The 19821-nt window shown below is 40.7% G+C and overlaps 2 protein-coding genes across 7 annotated transcripts; one reads left to right on the top strand and one right to left on the bottom strand.

The window, feature by feature from the left end:
* The first annotated feature begins 35 nt into the window (after positions 1–35).
* prlrb (prolactin receptor b) lies at positions 36–8508 on the top strand. Of its 4 annotated transcripts, XM_076997800.1 has the most exons (10): positions 36–381; positions 539–629; positions 2502–2663; positions 3317–3449; positions 3846–4015; positions 5361–5539; positions 5760–5901; positions 6283–6379; positions 7044–7113; positions 7247–8508. In XM_076997800.1, the coding sequence occupies exons 3-10, from the start codon at positions 2597–2599 to the stop codon at positions 8003–8005; spliced, it is 1617 nt and encodes a 538-aa protein (XP_076853915.1). In that variant the 5' UTR covers positions 36–381; positions 539–629; positions 2502–2596; the 3' UTR covers positions 8006–8508. The 4 variants fall into 4 exon arrangements, with proteins under 4 accessions (XP_076853915.1, XP_076853916.1, XP_076853914.1 ...); XM_076997801.1 differs by lacking the exon at positions 36–381 and having other exon boundaries at positions 412–629; positions 2534–2663; XM_076997799.1 differs by lacking the exon at positions 36–381 and having other exon boundaries at positions 412–629.
* Positions 8509–9111: 603 nt separating this feature from the next.
* LOC143509254 (selenocysteine insertion sequence-binding protein 2-like) lies at positions 9112–19388 on the bottom strand. 3 transcript variants are annotated; one of them, XM_076997797.1, is made up of 18 exons: positions 19208–19375; positions 18434–18551; positions 17773–17974; positions 17496–17571; positions 17022–17266; positions 16704–16791; positions 16466–16587; positions 15149–15304; positions 14875–14958; positions 14688–14795; positions 14365–14488; positions 14097–14263; positions 13506–13659; positions 13226–13379; positions 12902–13122; positions 12268–12422; positions 11496–11658; positions 9112–11070 (listed from the first exon to the last, which is right to left on the bottom strand). In XM_076997797.1, exons 2-18 carry the CDS (start codon positions 18451–18453, stop codon positions 10943–10945), a joined length of 2367 nt encoding a protein of 788 aa, XP_076853912.1. In that variant the 5' UTR covers positions 18454–18551; positions 19208–19375; the 3' UTR covers positions 9112–10942. The 3 variants fall into 3 exon arrangements, with proteins under 3 accessions (XP_076853912.1, XP_076853911.1, XP_076853913.1); XM_076997796.1 differs by lacking the exon at positions 18434–18551 and having other exon boundaries at positions 19208–19388; XM_076997798.1 differs by lacking the exon at positions 18434–18551 and having other exon boundaries at positions 14365–14485; positions 19208–19388.
* Positions 19389–19821: the final 433 nt, after the last annotated feature.

Here is a 19821-nt window from a genome sequence, read left to right as displayed (position 1 = left end):
CGGCTCCTGGTGCGGCTTCTTCAGCACACCATAGTTCAGAGAAGCCTGCTGTGGGAAGGGAGTCATCAATAATCATTCTAAAGTTCAGAGAAGCCTGCTGTGGGAAGGGAGTGATCAATAATCCTTCAAGTATTGTACAGCGCGCTACTTTTAAGTCTAATGAGTATTTACTCAGGCTGCCTATAGCTCAGAAAACAGAGTCATTCGACTGCATCACACTGTTTTATTTGAGTCAGTAAGCCTCAATTGAAAAAAAATTTAAATTGTCTATTATTTTTATTTCTATTTCTTTCTGAACGCGTTAGACTGGAACGTCACACTACGCCACTCCTCAAGGAGATGCCCGTAACTGGATAGGCCGTCTCAGCAGAAGGCTGGCAGGTCTTTAGCCTTTGTTTCATGTAGACTTTTTTGTCACTTCCTTCTTATGTAGCGCACAGTGTCTGGAGGGCCAGTGCGCCTCCTGATTTCTGCTTGATATGTTGTCATGTCATCGGAGCAAACATGCACAGCACAACCCCGTCGTTTGCCTCATTAGTGAGAAACTACAAGTGTTGCTTCTGCCTGCTTGGGATTTCACCGTCTAGACGCTCAACGTTCATAAGTTAATGTAGCTGAACATAAATAAGGTAAATGCGTGTTTCATTAATTTAGCACATTACACATCCAATTATTGTTCACTCCTGTTCTTCTCGGTTTATGTGCAGTGTTCTGTTTTGTGCCAGGTTTTATTAGGGTTTTTCCTTGTTAAACTCTTGCTCTAATGTGATATGAGTGTTGTGAATATTGTGAGTTACTAATTGTTATGAGTCCAGTTCCTTCATTCATTTTGTTGTTAAAAACGATGATGTGTGTAATGACAGATTAGACCACATTTTAGAAGATGAAACAAACTGTCAGTAATTTTTCAGTTGTAATAAACTGGACCATCAGGTGTCTGTTGGAAATAAAACTTAACAGGTTTGACTCCTGTGTAAAATCAGTCCCTCTGAAGTGTCCTCTCGACTCTGAATACATTCTTCATGTCTTCTTGAGGACTTCAGGCGAGCGCGCGCTCTTGTCTCGGACTCCTAACATCTAACACTGCTTGTGATGGTTCTCACTGACAGTCCTCATTTATCGCCCAAACACATCTAAATAATTAGTGACGAGCAAGGCTAAATAATTAACATCTTTTTAATGATGAATGCTCATTCACACATTTGATTTATCGAAAACGGTAACGCGGATCCGTGAGCGCGCGTGTCCGTGTCAGAGTGTAAGATGGGTTGACATATTTTTGTTGTGTAAATGTTATTTGACGTCAGTGGTCAATTTACAAGTGTTTCATGTACAGAAATTATGCTTCAGGCTCAAAACCGCTCCGGTTTACACGACATGAGACTTTGCAAGACGGATAAACACGTCAGTGTCAAAGCAGACAAAACATTTGTTTGTGGTGGTTTGCTGTAGGATGGTTGCTCCGTTCACCTGGCATAACGTGTGATCACCGAGTTCTTCCTCCGTTTTATGACCCTTTGGGCGTAAAATAGAAAGTGATTTTGACTTTAAATCTGTACTTTAACCCACTTCCATCAGAAGACAAACAACTGTTAGTGATAACGGACAAACGCATTTAAGGGTTGCGCGGAGTTCAGCACCTCTATTTGAGGGTGCAAACATCCTCGTGCGTTGTCTGGCATCCCAGATAATTAAATCTGCTCAGGCTCATTTTTTATCTTTTCCCGGCCATTTCAAACACTTTAAAGGCAGATTTATTTGATGTAACCTATTGCATCAAATTTTGCATCCTAATAGAATAGAATAATAGAATGGAATAAAAATGTTTCTCATCAGTTGTTTGCAGCGCTTAATGAAAACAACACCTCTTCCTTTCGTGGACCGTCATACATTTTCATAGGAATTAGTCTTCTGCGTTTCTGCCGGATTATTCAGTAACTTTCCATTAAGCAGTGTATAGCCTACCTCTGGGCTGTACACGCCCAGGTGTCTCGTCCGAGAGCCTTGTAATATACAACGGCCTTGTACATTTCCATGAGCTCAGAAACGTTAGGATCACCCGCGTTGTGCTCCTTTTATGAAGGGCTTTGGTAGATCACGAAGTTAATTACACACGTGCGGACATGCACGTGCGCAGGAATAGGCTCTTGGGACCTTCCTCAGTAGACAAGACTTTTCTCCTCACGTGCACAGTCCTTGAACTGGCTTTCCTAGCTTTGTAAATCCCATGACAAAACGGTTACAAAGCTTATACAAATTATTTTCTACAAGATGCTGAAAATAAACATTATAAAAAAATGTAGTGCATGAGACATAGGGTACTGCCATTGCTATACAATGCAACAAAAAGGTTGGACCATTATATCTGCAATATTCATCTGAGCGCCATAATTAACAGATTTACGGAAACACCAAGCGGATTAGTACAGCACGCCATTACCATCTCTCCACACATCATAGTGTAGTGGTGTTTACGGATGCTAAGTGCTTGTTTTCCGCAGGACTGATGTTTGGTGTCAAAACACTCCTACAGCCGGTGGTGATGTCTGCATGGAAGCCTCTGTAGCTTCATGAGCTCAGCTGGATCTGAGGCAGAATGTGGGGAGACGCCGCCCGCGCGTTGGCTGCAGCGTGCCTGCTCTCGTGGATTCGTCCTTGCACGTGTGAGTGCTGGCTCTTTAAACTTGCATCACAGATGGTTGGTCTAATCCAAAAAAACTCTAAACGCATTACCCAAATGGCATATGAAGTGTCAGTAACATACATAGTGAGTTGCTCATGGCAAATGCGATGCCCGTTTGGCCACCTTAATGCATTTTATAAAGCAGCTGACTTTTGAACGTGATAGCTGAGGCAATATCCTGGTAAAGGCCAAAGCGGTTTTGCATTTCATTTATTCAGACTGTGGTTCACATGAACCTTCTACACAGGATCTAATTGTATTAAATCTAGTAATTTAATATGAAAATATTTCATTTTAAAAGGAGAGAGCTGATTCAAATGTTTGGTGAATTGGCCACCACAGGATCTAAGGCCTCCTTTGCTAAAAACCCATTAAGGAAACATTGTGCATGAGTCTGTTTTTAGTACACGATCGTTTAATCACCAGATCTGACAGACATGTGACTGTAAAAACTATATTTATAACATTTAAAAATAACTTGCAACAAATTTACCTATATTTACATGCACAGATGCATTAATGAAGCATTCTTTAGTTCAATACCTATATATTATATACAATATTTATATCTGTCTGTTTTCAATAATTGAGACAACAGTGTTACTGTATCTTGGGGGGGCGGGGTACGTATAGGTCACACAGCACCTGGAAAGCCTGAAGTCACAAGGTGTCGATCTCCTGAGAAGGAGACCTTCACGTGTTGGTGGGCACCAGGCTCCTCCGGGGGACTACCCACTACCCACCGCCTGTTCTACATAAAAGAGAGGTGAGAAGGTTTAGCTTTGGACCAAACGTTTGGCCGCTCTAATGGTTTGCCATTGTCCATTGCAACTCGGGTGGTCTAGAAACTTTGCAGTGTCTATGTATCCACTTTGCTCTCAACCATAAATAATTGTTGCTGTTTTTGGTGGGCATTTCTATATCTAGTGTCTAGACAAGGATCATGCAAGTTTTTGCCATTTTGTATGATGTACTGTCGCGCTCACTTTATTGCCTTCATTAATAGAATGACTAACACCTAGCAATAGATCTCCAAGAGGCTTTTATAATGGACTCCCTCAATTTAGTCACACGTGCATGCATATCTTGTCACTTATTCTAAGTCAAAAACATATTTAAACTCTTGAATCTCTTTTGAATTTTGATCTGTTTGTCCTCACAGATCTGAAAAGGTCTTTGAATGTCCAAACTACCACAGAGCAGGGAATAACTCATGTTTCTTTGACAAAGCCCACACGTCTATATGGGTCCTGTATAATATTACAGTCATGGCGTCTAATTCCTATGGGAGCACGTTTTCAGAACCTGTGGAAGTGGACGTCATGGATATTGGTAAGTATATTTATTAATCCTAGTAACTCGGAAAAGTTTCCCTAATTGCTTTTTAATTTTAGTGCATCCACATTATCTTAACGTACAATTTATCAATTTCTTTTATTGCTGCCAATGTAATCATTACAGAATAAAAAAGCATATGTTTCTGATGTATTAGGTTAGAGATCAGTATTTGTAGTGTTTTGATATTAAACATGCTGTTTCTCTTGAACTGGATTAACCACAGAGATGGAGATTCAAGCATATACTAGTGCAACAGAAATTCCTTCAGCATTGATATTCACAAATTATGACCATAAATGAGCAATAATAATTTCCTTTTACCTAGTAGGGTCTTTCTGTAGGGTCTAAGTACTCGGCTTAAGCATAAACGAAAGTACAGTGACCTCAGTTGGACAGCTGGTAGGAGCCCAGAAGTGTAGCCCAGGGGTAATAAAACCAGATCCTGCTACCCAATATGCCCTGGCTGTTAGTTGTGGCTAACATAGCATCTGGCTGCTAGCAGGACACCTTCCATTAATATTAGGGATAAAATAAAAAATATTCCAAGAATTAAAAAATAAAAAGAAAAGTGGATAAGGAACCTTTACATTTTGTTTCAAGAAGATTTAGAATCCTCTGCATGCTAATATATATTTAGGCATCTTCTGTTGACTTAAAAAAATTTTGTAAAATAATTAAATCAAATTGTTATATTAGCCTTCTACTAGAATATTATTGCTGTAGAATATTTTCTTTATTTTGATTTTATTGGCATTAAAATTGCATCTCTTATTCATTAAGAATGAAAGGTGCCAAAAATGATTATTTTTAATATTACAATCTAGATTTTAGCTTCTTATTTTTCTTCACTGTTCATAAATCCTTGCTGGTGAAAATACACGAACCTTGTAATGAATGCAGTACCTCGTACAATAAAGTTTAAACTGTTGCTCTTCTTTTCCATATGAGCACTCTGGGCATTCCAATCATAATTCCTGGATAGAAAAAGTGTAATGACAATACTGGAAAGCTTTTATGGATGGTTAGAATTCATTGCCTTCCATTTAATTTAGATCATTGCCTGAATGGGGGATGGAATAGGCCCAAACAGTTGATTCCATTTAAAACTGATGCCATTTACAGTTGATTCCATTTACATTCAAAGCCATTTCAAGGGATTATGTCTTTGTGTACGAGGACGACTACTGACTGACCAAGAGGCCCAAGCTATAATATAGATTAGCATTTAAAGTGCAGATATCTTTTACAACATTTGAAAACATTTTCAGAATATAAAGTATGCTTGCTTTACTGTTTAGTAGCTGTGCTTATTAAAATTTAATTTGTCTTCCCTTTGTAGTCCAGCCTCACTCTCCGGAGAACGTGACTTTGACCGTGTTGGGAGCGGTGAACAACCCCTACTTCCTGGTGCGGTGGGAGGCCCCACGCGACACAGACACCCGTTCGGGCTGGGTGACTCTCAAATACGAAGTACGGGTGAAACTGGAGAGCAGAAGGCAGACGGCTAGCGAGTGGGAGGTGAGTTCTGCATTTTCTGGTGCTGGCTCAGAAGGGTTTTCATCTTCTAGCAGACTGACGTTATTAATGAACCCATGCAACATTCACTCTATGCCTAATAGCATAAAACTTTCTTTAAGTTGACCCAAAAGGGATGTGGAATGTCCAATTGGAACTTTAAGCTTAACGTTCACGTGGGACTTTGATTTTAAGGTTTTTTTTTTTTTCGTGGTGGTCACAGCTATATAATGCTGGTAAGCAAAGAGAGCTGAGTATCTACAGTCCCCAGCCTGGAGGACGGTACACTGCACAAGCACGCTGCAGACTAGATCACGGCCTCTGGAGCGAATGGAGTCCTCCTATTCTCATCCAAGTCCCAGACAGTAAGGCATTCTCACTCCTGCTCGGCAATCGGTTATGAAAGGTTGCATAATACATCCTTACATAATACTGGTCACTCTGCCTTTTGATAAAACACACCTTAGGCTTATGTAAATAATAATACCCACTGAATGATCTAGGGCTGTCGCAAGGGATTTTCTCAAAGTATCTCACAAAGTAGCTATTGATGCGTTTGGATTGCTTAACATGTCTTAATTTCCCTGAGGGGAACCTCCCAAAGGGATCAATAAATATATTTATATCTATCTTCAACAGTGTAAGCGTGCACACTCTCAGAACCAGTGTAGATCCAGTGTTTCTTCAGCCACAACGTAGGTCTATAAGAAAAAACAAACTTGAGAATGCAACTCTTCTTTTTGCAGACACACTAAGAGAGAGGTCCCTTACAGTCTTCATGGTCCCCGTCAGTGTTTTCATTCTCTTGGTCACTGCTGGAATACTAGCAATGAAAAGAAAATAGTAAGCTAGACTTTTTTTTACATTTACATTCAGGTTTTACTTGTTGCTCCAATAAAAAAAATCTGTGTCTTGATTCATGGGTTTTAAGAGATTATTGTTGTGTCTCAAAAAGCTGCTCCGTACATTTTATTAGCAGTGGTAAAGGTAATTGCTTATATGTCCATTTTGGTCAGTGCAGTTTCCAGACTGTTCACTCTTGATGACTTCTGGTGTTTCAATCAAGACTTAAATTATTAGGAATGTATTAATGTTTAAAGGAAAAGCTCCTAATTTCTATTTAGCCAAACATGGGGCCAATCAACCATGATAAGTTTCTCCTGGAGAGCTGACCTCTAGCTTGAAGGTCGAGCTGTTAACGGAAGTAAATGCTAATAGCCATTAGTGCTTGCTAAGATCTTCTCTTTGTTAAATAATGCAATTCAAAAGGCACATACCTCAGCAAGAGGTTATGATAAAGCTATATTTTAATACGTACTGAATATTGTTCTGGGCAGAACTGCAGACTCATTGTTAGCCTTATGGATACAATGCAAAACTGCTGCAAGAAACAATAAATGCAAAACATGTTTGGTTGATTGACCACACTTGAAATAAGTGGGAAATCATGCAAATTTTTGGAGCAACGTTTCATTTAAGTTAATGTTTATTTTTTCATGTCCTCCAGTGTTAAACATTTCTTCCTGCCTCCTGTTCCTGGACCAAAAATCAAAGGCTTTGATGTTCAACTCCTAAAGGTAAATATATTCTGATTATTAAAATTATTAAAAATAACTTTGGTTTTGAGTTTTTTTATTATCTGCCAATTCTGTCCTATTGATGAGACTTTTGTAGCTTTAAAAATTAACAAAGATTTACCGTCATTAACAGACAGAGATGTCAGAAGATAAATTCCGTGCCCTAACCAAAGAGGGCTTCCCTCCAGCACCCGAGTGTCCTGATCAGGTGGATTTTCTGGTAGTGGTTGACGGCGATGAAGACATAGAGGAGTCTGAAAATGATTTTCCTCAGGAAAGTCCAAATGGTCACCTACATACTGTGAAGGATGGTGAAGGCGTCTGCGACAGTCGGCCTATGGAAAACACCTTGAAGAAGCAACAGAGTGACGAATGGAAACGATCAGCTTTTTCACATGACCAAAAGACTTCTGATTCTGAACCTACACCGGGGCCTTCACAAACCTTCTCTGAAATGTTCTCCACTATACCAGATGTCCAACACTTAAACCACTTAAGCACACATGATGTGCCACAGCAAAAACTTAACCAGGATACTCCTCAGATCGGACCTCAGAAAAGTATGGTCAGAAACTCTCAGTCGAACTGCACATCCAGCTTCAAGCAGAATGACACCCTCGTCACTCCTGCTGGCCTAGTGGAGTATGTCGAAGATGTGGAGAGTCCAGACTGTAAACTTGTTCGTGCCTCTGACGAAGGGGAAAACTACAGCAAGGTCAGTGGGATTTATAGCGACAGGGTCCTTGTGCTTCAAGAAGACAGCAGGTGTGGGTCCATTCACACCCACAACGAGAGGAATCTTGATAAAAAGATGAGGGTTGAAATGGTATCCCAGGCTAAAGAGGTCACAGAGACTCAGGAATATGTAGGAGCAGCCATGGCAATATTGTAATTCATCTTTTGGTATAATTGTTTGGCTAAAAAACATTTGCTACACAAGCTATGAGTTTTTTTTTTGCCATTTTACTGCAATAAATAATCAGAGAACTTTTATATTGAACACTAAAGTGAAAAGTTATGGGTGCATTATACAGTACTGTTAAATTGTACTAAGACTAAGATTATCAGAATTTGCAGCATCCTTACTCCTGAACTGAATGCAACTTGTTGCTCTTGTCACAATGCAATGAACGTGTTTATACGCGTTGCAAATGTTATGAGAATATTGTTACAAACGCTTGAACGGCTCACAGTTTGGTGATATTCCTGTATTCCTGCATAGTGCACCTTTAAGACACAGACACATTTTCTTTGTAGCCATCCGTTTGCTTTCATATTGTTTCTGTTTGTGCTACTGTAGAAGAAAATTCGGTGTAACAAGACACACTGATTAACACTGCATTAATGTTACAGACTTGCTTGTGTCAAACAACAAATAAAAGACTTTATGTATAACATTGTTATTGGGAAGATTCCCACAAGTAAGCAAATACAGTTTAATGCTACAGTCCAGAGATTTGGGGTTTACTATCTATGCATAATATGTCAAATATTAGCCCTGTCAAACATAAAGCTACAACCTACCTCACTCTTTCACATTGTACATATAGATCACTGCATCTGCCAAACCTGGCTTTTTTTAAGCATGTATGTATTGTATATATAACACATATACAATATATGTAACAATGCTCAGTACTTATTTAGCCATGAAGCTTGTGCAGCTGTGCAATAGCAATATTGGTGCTCTCTGCACAATTTCAATTAGGTACTTGTATTGGCTGTTAATATTTAACATGAAGCTTCTGTCTTCCTATGTTGATCTATTTTGTATTTGTTTACCTTCACCCTTTAACCAGCAACATGCTTTACGGAGTATCCCCATTGTTAAACTACTTACATGTTAACATACATACAGAAGCACACTGTGCTGGACACAGGACAACTGATGGCAGGTAGGAACATGATGTACAGGTGGTATCTGACCCTATATTGACCTTCACATATCCACCAAAAAAAAAAACTGACCTTTTAAATCATGTTAACAGGAAGCCACAATACGGATGAATATTTTATTTCGGCAAATAACCCCAACAGAACTATACCATGACCAAAACGCAATAATGACACTGCTGGATAAATCAAAAGACATTGACATTATTTTTTTAAATTAATTTATGTATTCTGAACATAATACATTATTGATAGAAAGTGGTTTATTGGCCTTTTACCTCTTGCAATGAGATAAATGCTGTAGTGTCTAATGACAACTTAGTAATGATTTCATATTTTTAAAGTCACATCATAGGGCAGATACGGTCATGGCTGAAAGTGTTGGCACCCCTGACATTTTTCTCTCTCAAAATTGGAGTAACCAATCACTTCACACAAAACTCCAAAAATGGGTTGGACAAAATAATTTGTGCCCTCAACTTAATATGTGGTTGCATAACCTTTGGAAAAAATAACCGAAATCAATCGTTTCCTATGACAAACAAGCTTCCTACACCTCTCAACTGGAAACTGCAAACTCCTCCAGGTCTCTCTTATTTGAAGGGCGCCTTCGCCCAATAGCATTTTAAAGATCTCTCCACAGGTGTTGGGTGAATCGGGACTCTCTGCTAGACACTTAAGAACTCTCCAGAACTTTTGTATCCATCAATTTCTGGGTACTTTTTAAAGTATGTAAGAGGTCATTGTCCTGCTGGAAGACCCATAACCTAGGACGCAAGCCCAGGTCTCCGACACAGAGCCCTACATTGCGACCCAAAATCCGTTTATCTTCAGGTTTCATGATACCTTGCACACCGGCAAGGTACCCAGTTCCAGAGGCAGCAAAACAGTCACAAAGCATCTTTGAACCTTTGACTGTAGGTACTGCAGGTATTCTTTTCTTTGTAGGCCTCATTCAGTTTTCAATAAGCAGAATGATATGCTTCACCAAAAAGCTCCATCTTGGTCACATCTGTCCACAAGACGTTTTCCCCAGAAGGATTTTGGCTCATTTACATACATTCTGGCAAACTGCAGTCTAGTTTTTTTTTTATCTCTGTCTCAGCAGTGGGGTCCTCCTGGGTCTCCTGCCATAGCATTTCATTTCATTCAAATATCGGATATTTTGAGCTGACACTGATGCACCCTGCAGGACAGCTTGAATTTCTTTGGAGCTCGATTGGGGCTGCTTATCCACCCTCCAGACTATCCTGTGCTGCAACCTTTCATCAATGTTTCTCCTCCCTCCACGTCCAGGGAGATTAGCTACAGTGCCATGTGTTGTAAATGTCTTCATTATGTTGTGCACCGTGGACAAAGGAACATGAAGATCTCTGGAGACGCACTTGTAAACGTGAGGCTGTTGATGTTTTCCAGTTTTTCACAGTCCTGAAGTTCTCAGACAGTTCCTCTTTCTGTTCTCCATGCTTAGTGTGTCACACACAGATATATGATGCAAAAATGGAGGAAACAGCTCTCCTTTTTATCTGGTTTCAGGTGTAATTTTTATATTGTCCACACCAGTTACTTGCCCCAGTTAAGTTTAAACGAACATCACATACTTGAATCAAAAGTTATTTACTCAATTTTGAAAAGGTGCCAAAAAGTTTTGTGGGAAATTGTCAAAATTTGCCATTTTATCTCTTCTTTTTTTGTTTTGATCCAACACATACAAAGAAAAATATTCATATAACAAAACATGTATTAATGAAAAACATTTTCTGGGAGAAATAATTAATTTTCTGGAAAGATTTCAGGGACGCCAACACTTTTGGCAATGACTATGTAAACATTTACATAAAAATATGAGTAATCATCTCCATAAATGTCTCAGTAATTCACAATATAATAACAATTATTACAAAAACAACTAGTGAGTTGTGCAGCTAGTGAATGATCAACTTCCTTCTTGGTTGCCTAGCAAGGCGTCCGAATCTTGGCTGACGGCAGTCAATGAAAACTGCTTCTCGAATGCCAAGAACTTGTGGTTGTACTCTTTTTCTAGCATTTTCTTCCAAATTTTAACTGGAATAAAACACACAAAAATCAAGTGTTTTAAACACACGCTCTCTATGCTTTATGCATAAATATCAGATTTCATAACTGTAATGGCATAAGAGTTTCAGGCTCTGTGATTTTAACTCAGCAATGTGCATTGTGGATTATCAAAACAATACTTATGGTATTGGGAAGGCCAGAAAAAGGTGACATGTTCCCAAAACTGCATCATCCTGAGCATCTTTTTGGACTCGCTTGAGACAAGCAAATCTAAAAATGGGTGATTCTGTAATGGATCATTACTACCAGCAGAACACCAGCTGTCCACTGTGGTCACCTGGAGTAACAAGTCACTTTAAGATGCATGTGGTCTAGTACTGAATCACCGGTCAGTTATTTCTTGTGAAGACAGTATATAATTCAGAATGAAACTGCACTTATGATCTCCTTACTGTAGTCAGGATCGTCTTCAGGAGGATCAGACGGTGGTTCGAAATCCTGCTGCTTCTCATCCTCGTCTCCATGGTCCTGCGAGGACACCTCTGGATTGCCAATCATTACCTCGTAGTCCTTCCTGGCCTGCGATGTAAGCTCGATCATTTTGTGGTAATGGTCCTGTAGGGGCAGTGGAGGACAGTGATGGTTAGTCCCCAATCACCTGCGCTCAACAGCAGTGCAGAGCTTTGCCAGCACACCCACGCCAAACTCATGAGGGGCCTGTTGATTGGCTGATGAGTCAAGAGTGTTCGGTTGGGGGTGTACTTCAAAATGTGTATTGCAGATGTACTAGAGGACTAGGATTTGGAAATGCTGCTATACTAGATTTAAGGGGGGTACAATGTGACATCATTATTAAGCTTCTTTGATGACATTGCTGGTGTTAGAACTTCTACCACACTGACCAGATGCATGTTTCAATCAATCTGACAGAGCCTACAACACAACCATCAGTGGTGTCAAATTAAAATGGCATAGAAACACAGAGCTGACATTATGCCATGTCCTTACCCGTTTTTTTATACTTTAAAATATTACATTTGATCAGGTAAAGATCACTGAACTAGGATTAAAAAGCAATAAACAAAGTAATAAACACAGTAATAAAAAATGAATAAATAAATAATAAAAACACCCAGGACAATGTAGCTCTGCACAACAGTCTATTGTACTTCAACACACTGACACTCTTAGATCCAAGTAATACCAGTCAGAAAGGTGAGGTACCTGAGCGCCATCATAGTTAAAGATGCCCACCAGGCTTACAGGAACAGCTTTGTTCACACAGCGGCCCAAAGATTTTCTTGACAGTGCAAAGACAAAAGGAACCCCTTGTTCCTGACATGTATCAATGATGGTGTGAAGAGCCTCATCTAGACCACCTGCAAAGGAAGAACAGACATGAAACTTGTAAACCATTGGATAGCCATGTGTTTGTTTATGCTTTATTGGGGTGCAATACTTAGACACTATCCGTAGTGTATATTAAAGACTATGACTACAACTATTTTTTATATTCCATTTCTGACACAAAAAAAAATAATGCATTCTAAACACACACAGACCCCAAGGACATACATATACTCAGTACTCAGATTGTCAGTGTGTATTTGCTCTTTCTCTCAGGCAAAAGATCTCTAAGCGTCATATGGGCCTCATGCTGTGTAGTTAGTAGTCGGTCAAGGGACAAATGCTTAAGAAGGAGAAATAATACCTAGAAGCCTTTTGAGAGAAGTGGTTGTGAACTGAAACCGAAACACGACATCACTAACTGAGTACACTTATGCACCTACCCACAGACAGACACGCACCATCCACAAACCCAACAGACAACCCCCCTCCCATGTTGTCCTGCACATACCTTTAGACTGCACACGCTCACAGTTGGGGGAGATGATGACACACTTGACCTTCCTGAGCTTCAGGTGTTTGAGGACCTCCCTGAGCCCCATGACGAGCCTCCGTTTCATTCTGGCCTTCATGGGGTCCTTCTGGTACAGCCGATCCTGGAACCTCACCAGCTCCTTGAGCAGGGTGGTCACACACTCGTCCACATCCTTACTCAGCATCTGGCTACAGTAGCTGTCAAAGGCAGGATTCATGAGAGACGGACGGGCCTAATACACCAACATTTCTCCTGGCCAAATTGTAAAAAAAAAAAGACATTTGTGAAGAGCTTTCCTACTCTCTGAATTTCCTGCTGTGGATTTTGGGTGGAGGTGGATGGGAATGAGGAGTTGGGCTTTCAGGAGAAGCATCTTCATCTGCGTGGTTATCTACACTGCTAGCCTGAGAGTCTGTCTGACCAGACTCCTCACCCCCATGTTCACTGTGCTCACCTGTCACCAGAACCAACACGCATTTCAGTGCTAGTATTCTTAACCAGTTCCCGTCAAAACAGAGAATAAGAGTTCATCTTTGAACATGAGTCTCCCATCCCTAAAGTACAATAAGTGTGCGCTTACTTGTCGGTTCGTGCTCTTGTTGAAGCAAACTGGCCTCACATGGATTCTCGATGGCCTGCGGCTGCATCTGAGCGTCTTCGAGGTTCATACGGGCAGGGTCTCTCTCCTCTTGCAAACGGTTCTGTTTCCTTTCTTCTCTCTCCTTCAGGATTACCTGAATGAGATTCACCATTATTGTGACCAACAAGAACCACGCAAAATTCATATGAAAAAGTGCATCACTTAAATCAGCGGCCACCAACCACTGGGCCGTGGACCGGTACCGGATCGTGGGTCATTTGGTACCGGGCCACACAGAAAAAAAATAAAAGTTTATCGACGATCAGAGTCTGAGTAATGTTATAATTTGGGGGGTGGGGGGAATTGGAATTTTCTTCCCAATTATATCTGTAGGTGCGTATGGTGAATTTTATTTTTATACGATTTATATTTTTTTATAGCAGTCGTATAATTTTATTTCATCATATTTACACCCCACACTTTAAAGGCCGGTCCGTGAAAATATTGTCCGACATGTAACCGGTCCGTGGCGCAAAAAAGGTTGGGGACCGCTGACGTAAACCACTTAAAACACAGGCAATCTGAACTCACTCTTTTGAGGGGTGTTGGCTTTTTGGCTTTCGGGACCTCGCGTTGCTTTCCCTTCTTCACCAGAGGGCAGGTGGAGTCCAGCGGGTTGTGAGCTACCCTCTCCTGCTGCCGTGGATTCTTCTTCTGAACCGAAGGGTCCTTGTGGACAACTGGAAGGGCTCCTCCAACTGACCTCAACACCAGGATGACATCAATACATAATGATGAAAATGCTACGGTCAAACATGAAACAAAAAGCAGGGCAAACCTCGCGATCTCGCAGCCACACCTGAGAGAATTAAGGGTTTGACGTCTTGCTTGGACCTCTGTGACTGCTGCTTCTGCTCCAGGACCGCCAGCATGTTCCCGAGGTCCAGCTGGACGGGAGCTTTGCTCTTCTTCTGAGTCGACTGCTGGAGATGAGGGAGAGCAATTGGTTACGGACACTGTTGTCACAGACGCATTATTAAAGAACGAGGAGAGTGAGAACCGGTCATCTGTCTACATCAGTATAATCCTTACACCTCATACGATTTTCAGATACAAATAAACCACTTATAAACCTCTTATTGAAAAGATGGTCATCACATTAGTTTTAAGTCCATTACCAACCTGTACTTTCTTAGAATCAGTATGGCATGGCTTTCCAGTGGTGGGTTTACTCTTGTTTATACTTTCTGATGGAGATGCCCCCTCTTTCTCAGACGTGCCTGTATTTTCCTGCGTAACAGAGAGAAACGTAAGGAACATAACAGAGCAACAAGCTCACAGCTAAACTTTTATCCTTTAAAAACTTTACCTGAACTGCAGAGCTCAACATATTGCTTGGCCCTCTGACTGAAACACCAAATGCTGAAGACAGGTCTGGGAACTCCTCTTCATCCTGAACACAAAGGGCTTTCAGTAAAGACTTTCTGCTATTAGCCAGTTTGAAGTTTAGCTTGCAGTAGAAAAATATATTAACAGCTGACTAGAGGAAAATCTGCAGAAATATGCCATGTAAGATACAAAAGAAAAGAACACCCTAAAACACGGATGGAAACACAATACACATGGTAAGCAAAGAACTTCACCTCGATCTTGGGAGGTTCTTGCTGTATCAGGGTGTCTTCTGTTTGCTGCTCCACTCCCTCACTCAACGTTTTAGATTTCTTCTTTTTCTTCCTTTTCTTCTTCTCAGTATTTTCAGATTGTGCATGAGATATTTCCTTGTCTCCTTGAATTGTCTCCTTGATATTAATTTAATGAGAGGTTCAAGCATTTGTTTAAAACCAGTAATTACTATTGGCTTCAAGATACACAAGACATACACTACAGGAAGTGAGGGATATTTGGAATTTGGGGGAAATTTATGGAAAACATAATTTATCACTGTAGCGTGAACTTTTTATGAAAGTATGGCATTTAAGGAGAAGCATGTAATGGTGACTTCCTCATCACAAATGATTTATTGAAACAAAAGCCAACAGTGGCAGTGGCTATACCAACAAAAAAGGTCAAGGTCTCAAACTAGCCATGTGCCCTTGAGCATCAATTACAACTCGACGACCACGTCTGCTGTTCACAAGTTGACTTTGCCTGCTGAGATGGCACCCCACTATTCTTGAAGTGCAACCCGTAGGTCGTTGAGGTTCTGGGGTACAGAGTTGCGAGTCTCTATATGGCAAGTCAGCTGGTCCCATAGGTTTCCTATGGGATTCAGGTCTGGAGAAAGCACAGGCCAATCTGTTTGAGGTACCCCAGTGTCCAGCAGCCATTTCCTAATGAGTAACCTTATTAAGTTAAGATTGAGCACTGTCGTCAATGAAGATGAAATTAGGCCCGTGTTGTTCATGCAGAGGCACAATGACTAGATTATTGATCTTATTCAAGCAGTATGGGCTTGTGACAAAGTGTAGGGCAGTTCTTTATCGACTAGACACACCTGCCCACACCAACACCACTACCACCAAAGGCGCGTCTGCTGACAAAGTGATGCATAACGCTTCCTTCAACGTCTCCAACATCGTTGGCGGACATCAATTCTGCGGAGCGTGAATCGACCTTCATCAGTGAACAGCACCGAGGCCCACTGGTCCCTCGTCCAGCATAAATACTCCCCAACTCAGGCAAGACGGTGGTGCCTGTGCCTGGGGGTGTGGACCTTGCAGGTCGTCTAGCATGCCATGTTAGAGAACAGCAAGTTGTGCAAAAAGTACTGAAACATCAAACAGTTGGACATGTGCACAAGTTTAGAGCAGGTCACATTAAGTTCACCTGTACAGGTTAGAGTGCATTTTAGGTACATCCTGAAATTACACCCAAAAACCAAATATCCCAAACTTTTTGTGTGCAGGTACCACAGTTTGACTGCACTGTTAGAACTACTGCTGTACACTGCCATGCTGTACCTGAGAAGACGCGTGTGTGGTGGAAATCTTTTGGGTAATTTTAGGAGGCTGTGAGGCAATATTGGCCCAGGATGTTAATGGTGATCCATAGGGATTAGGTAGTACAAGTCCAATATCATGACCTAAATAAAGAAACTTGTTACATAACTGGATGCGTTCATATTGGCAATGCTAGAGCAGTTTCTTGCCTCTGATGGCTACTTGTGAGGAAAGGTCAACAAAAAGAATTGAATTATACCTGGTGTGACAGATAAAAGATTCACAGACTTCTCTGTTGTGACTTGCCGAGTTGACTTTTGCTTTGGTCCTTTGTTTCCTGACATTTCCTGAAGAAACACCAACATCAGAATTACATGTATGACAAAGGATGGGACTTTTTAATTTTGACTTATGTATTGTTTAACCTAGGCAACATAATTAACTTATTGAATGGTTGCATTAAAAAAGTGATTGTGATACAGTTTAAAGTAAAAAACATTATTTCTGTATGTGGAGTATGCAATCTTTCCCATGTAACTAGTTTGCTTCAGGCAGATATATTAATGTTCTACCACACCTTACTTGGAGCTGCTGGTGAATTCTGAAGGGCTGGTGAATTCTGAAGGGATGGTGAATTCTGAAGGGATGGTGAGGCACCTGGACCCCAATACAGTCGAGGCTCCTCGCTAAAGGCAGTCTTAAAGTTGCTAGTGGTAACATCAGACAGTTCCGGAAAATCAGACAACTTCACTTCAAACGAACTATTCATTACCACTGATATGTTCGTTTCATCTGTATTTGAAGGCCTACTCTCTCGAAAACCTTTAAAAAGACAAGAAAAAAAAATAAATAAATACAATTCAACTGACGTGATTACACATAACATATAATGGTTTACTGAATACAGATTTTACCTAGGTGTGGACTAAGTAGGTTAGACTCGACCTATGTGTATAAAATTCATATTTTTATACTTTATAATATATTTATATTATTTCTTTTCATATATTTTGTATTTTATATTTCTCAGCCTTCCTGAAAAACAGATTACCTCTTTTGGTTGTGTCTGATGCTCTCCAGCTTATTCTTTTGCTATGGGGAAGGGGTTCGTACAAACGCTTTGACTGCTATGAGAGTCAAAGAAAGAAAAAAAAAAAAAGAGTGAAAAGTGTAAGAGTGCAAGTTTGAGTAACATTCCCCTTCTCGGCTAACATTAGCATTGTTATCTTAAACTGGACAATGCCTTTAAAAGAAGCAACTCAATGTAGAGACAAAGAACCAGCAAAAACTGCTCCGCCACAACACTTATTATAAAGACTGGTGAAGACCTTTCCAGGGTGCTCAGACAGGCATGCTTTTTGGCCAGTGTCAGCCTGGACACTGTTGCTTCTTCTTGGGTTCTGGAAGCCACTGGGACCATGTCCCTTTGGTGCTCGGTCATGCCGCCTGTCTGTAATCGCCGACTTCTGCCTTTCCTTAAACCAATTATCAGATGAGGTGTTGTTCGTCATTCGCTCTATTGATGGAGGTCTGAAACAAACAAAGAAACAAAGGGAGAAAACCTGTTTAGTTTCATAACTTCTAGTATTTTGGTGTCAAAACAAGGGGATGAAATTAGAACTAGAAGATGTATTCAATATTTATGATGCATGCATGAAACCTTTTTTTAATTTTATTTGGAATTGCAGCATGTATCTTAACATACAACAATTTGTTTACAGCCAACTTTGATGGCCATGCAAGTACAAAAATAAACATCAAGTTTGACTTGTGTTCATTCGATACAAAACACACCTTAATTTTTAAATGGATTTTAACTGTACCTCTACTTGAATGTAAACTTGTCTTTTTTTTACAGAGGAAAAAAAAACTATACCGCCGAAATCTCGATGCAATTAGTTTTATTTATTTAGTAAATTTACAATTTATTTATTTAATCTTCCTAAAATAAATTAAATCAAATCGTATTGTTCGTCAGAGTACACGTACCTTCTCTTGCTTTCCTCCATTTTTAACGAGAATGTGCAAGTGTGTGTGTAGTCAGCTCAGGTGAATCAACACTCAGATCCCTGCACGCGGGCCAAGGGGCGCGTGCTGAGCCAACAGTCTAATGGCCACACACAGAAGGTAACGGTCGTGTCTGTAGTTAAATCACTTCTGCCACAGTCAACACGACTAATAAACCAGATAACATGTTCAAAATGATCTTTGCTCGCCGCTTGCCCACATTTGATTAGGTCACATTCGCTTGCTGATTCGAGAGTGGTGTGTTAGTTAATTTAATACGGTTTTACAACACGCTTGTGCTGGCGAGAAGACGAAGTTAGCCAGTTAGCACGGACGGCTCTCTCGTCGCCACAGAGCTGGTCCAACTAAACCAACCGATAACACGAGTCGCCTGTCCGCGAAGCAGCACTCAAGCCGCCCTTGTTCATCCGCTAGACCCCTAGAGAGAAGCGAGCTCACCCAACTAGGTTATCTTGCTCCAGCTAACCACTAAACTTTCTTCTGGCATCAGAAAAAAAGCTGAAACTGCTGTCAGGCTAAATGTCCTGGTTCTACCCGGCACCTTAACCACAACTAACCGGCCACCACCGACGGCTTTTTTGCTGACTGTCACCGGCAGGAACAATCACGTTTCTGGAACAAACACCATCGTGAGAGGCACAAACAAACGAGTCCCAGCTAACGCTAGCTGCGAGCTGGCTAGCTAACAATGAGCCAAATATACTGCGTCATATTTTTTTGGCATGACATACTTACTTCTGTCGTTTTACGGCTTCCATTTGGCATAGGTTACATGTGTTTTTTTTATTTTATTTTAATTCCAACGACAATGCCAAATACTAGACGACAACACCAGTTGCAAATATTAATTTATCGTGACGTCTGACCAGGTGCGCAGCTCAAACTTCTTCAGTCAAGCATGTGAACTTTTATTTTGAAGAGTGGGGGGAGTAGAACGTGTAAGATCTGCACACTCTTAGCATGCGTTTTATTTTTGATAGGATTGTAGGGGAAAAAGCCGTTATGAAATGTTTCGCAAATTCAGGTATTAATTTGTGCGACTGTAGCCTAGGTCTAAAATTAGGTTATCAGTTATCTATTTAGCGTCACTGGAAGAGACAGGCTTGGTCCCGCCTCCTTGTAATGATATGTTTTTACATATTTGAGTGCATTTGCTCAGAGAAAACTTCCACTTCCACAAACTATTGCCCGCTTTTGTGGACGTGCATTCTAGGCTTGGGAGCTTTGAGTCCTTATGTAGTATCTTAGCTGTTCGCAAGACTGTACTGTGCTGAACAGAGATGTCTAATTTTGTTCCTGCGTTCTCCAGACCCATTCTCATAGTTTGGGGCATACAGCCCCTAGTGTTA

This window comes from Brachyhypopomus gauderio, chromosome 3 (assembly GCF_052324685.1).
Source record: "Brachyhypopomus gauderio isolate BG-103 chromosome 3, BGAUD_0.2, whole genome shotgun sequence".
Classification (NCBI taxonomy): domain Eukaryota; kingdom Metazoa; phylum Chordata; class Actinopteri; order Gymnotiformes; family Hypopomidae; genus Brachyhypopomus; species Brachyhypopomus gauderio.
The sequence above is the reverse complement of the archived record's forward strand: the minus strand, read 5'-3'. Positions and strand labels throughout refer to the sequence as shown.

Bases quoted from the DNA above. Each gene is read 5' to 3' on its own strand.
- LOC143509254 (XM_076997796.1), bottom strand. From the start codon at position 19,230: ATGGAAGCCGTAAAACGACAGAA. The intron at 13,660-14,096 runs GTGAGTTCAGAT...AATCTCATTCAG, and splicing joins AGCCAACACCCCTCAAAAGA to GTAATCCTGAAGGAGAGAGA. The intron at 13,123-13,225 runs GTAGGAAAGCTC...TGCCTTTGACAG, and splicing joins CACAGCAGGAAATTCAGAGA to CTACTGTAGCCAGATGCTGA.
- prlrb (XM_076997800.1), top strand. From the start codon at position 2,597: ATGTGGGGAGACGCCGCCCGCGCGTTGGCTGCAGCGTGCCTGCTCTCG. The intron at 5,540-5,759 runs GTGAGTTCTGCA...TGGTGGTCACAG, and splicing joins AGACGGCTAGCGAGTGGGAG to CTATATAATGCTGGTAAGCA. The intron at 7,114-7,246 runs GTAAATATATTC...CGTCATTAACAG, and splicing joins TTGATGTTCAACTCCTAAAG to ACAGAGATGTCAGAAGATAA.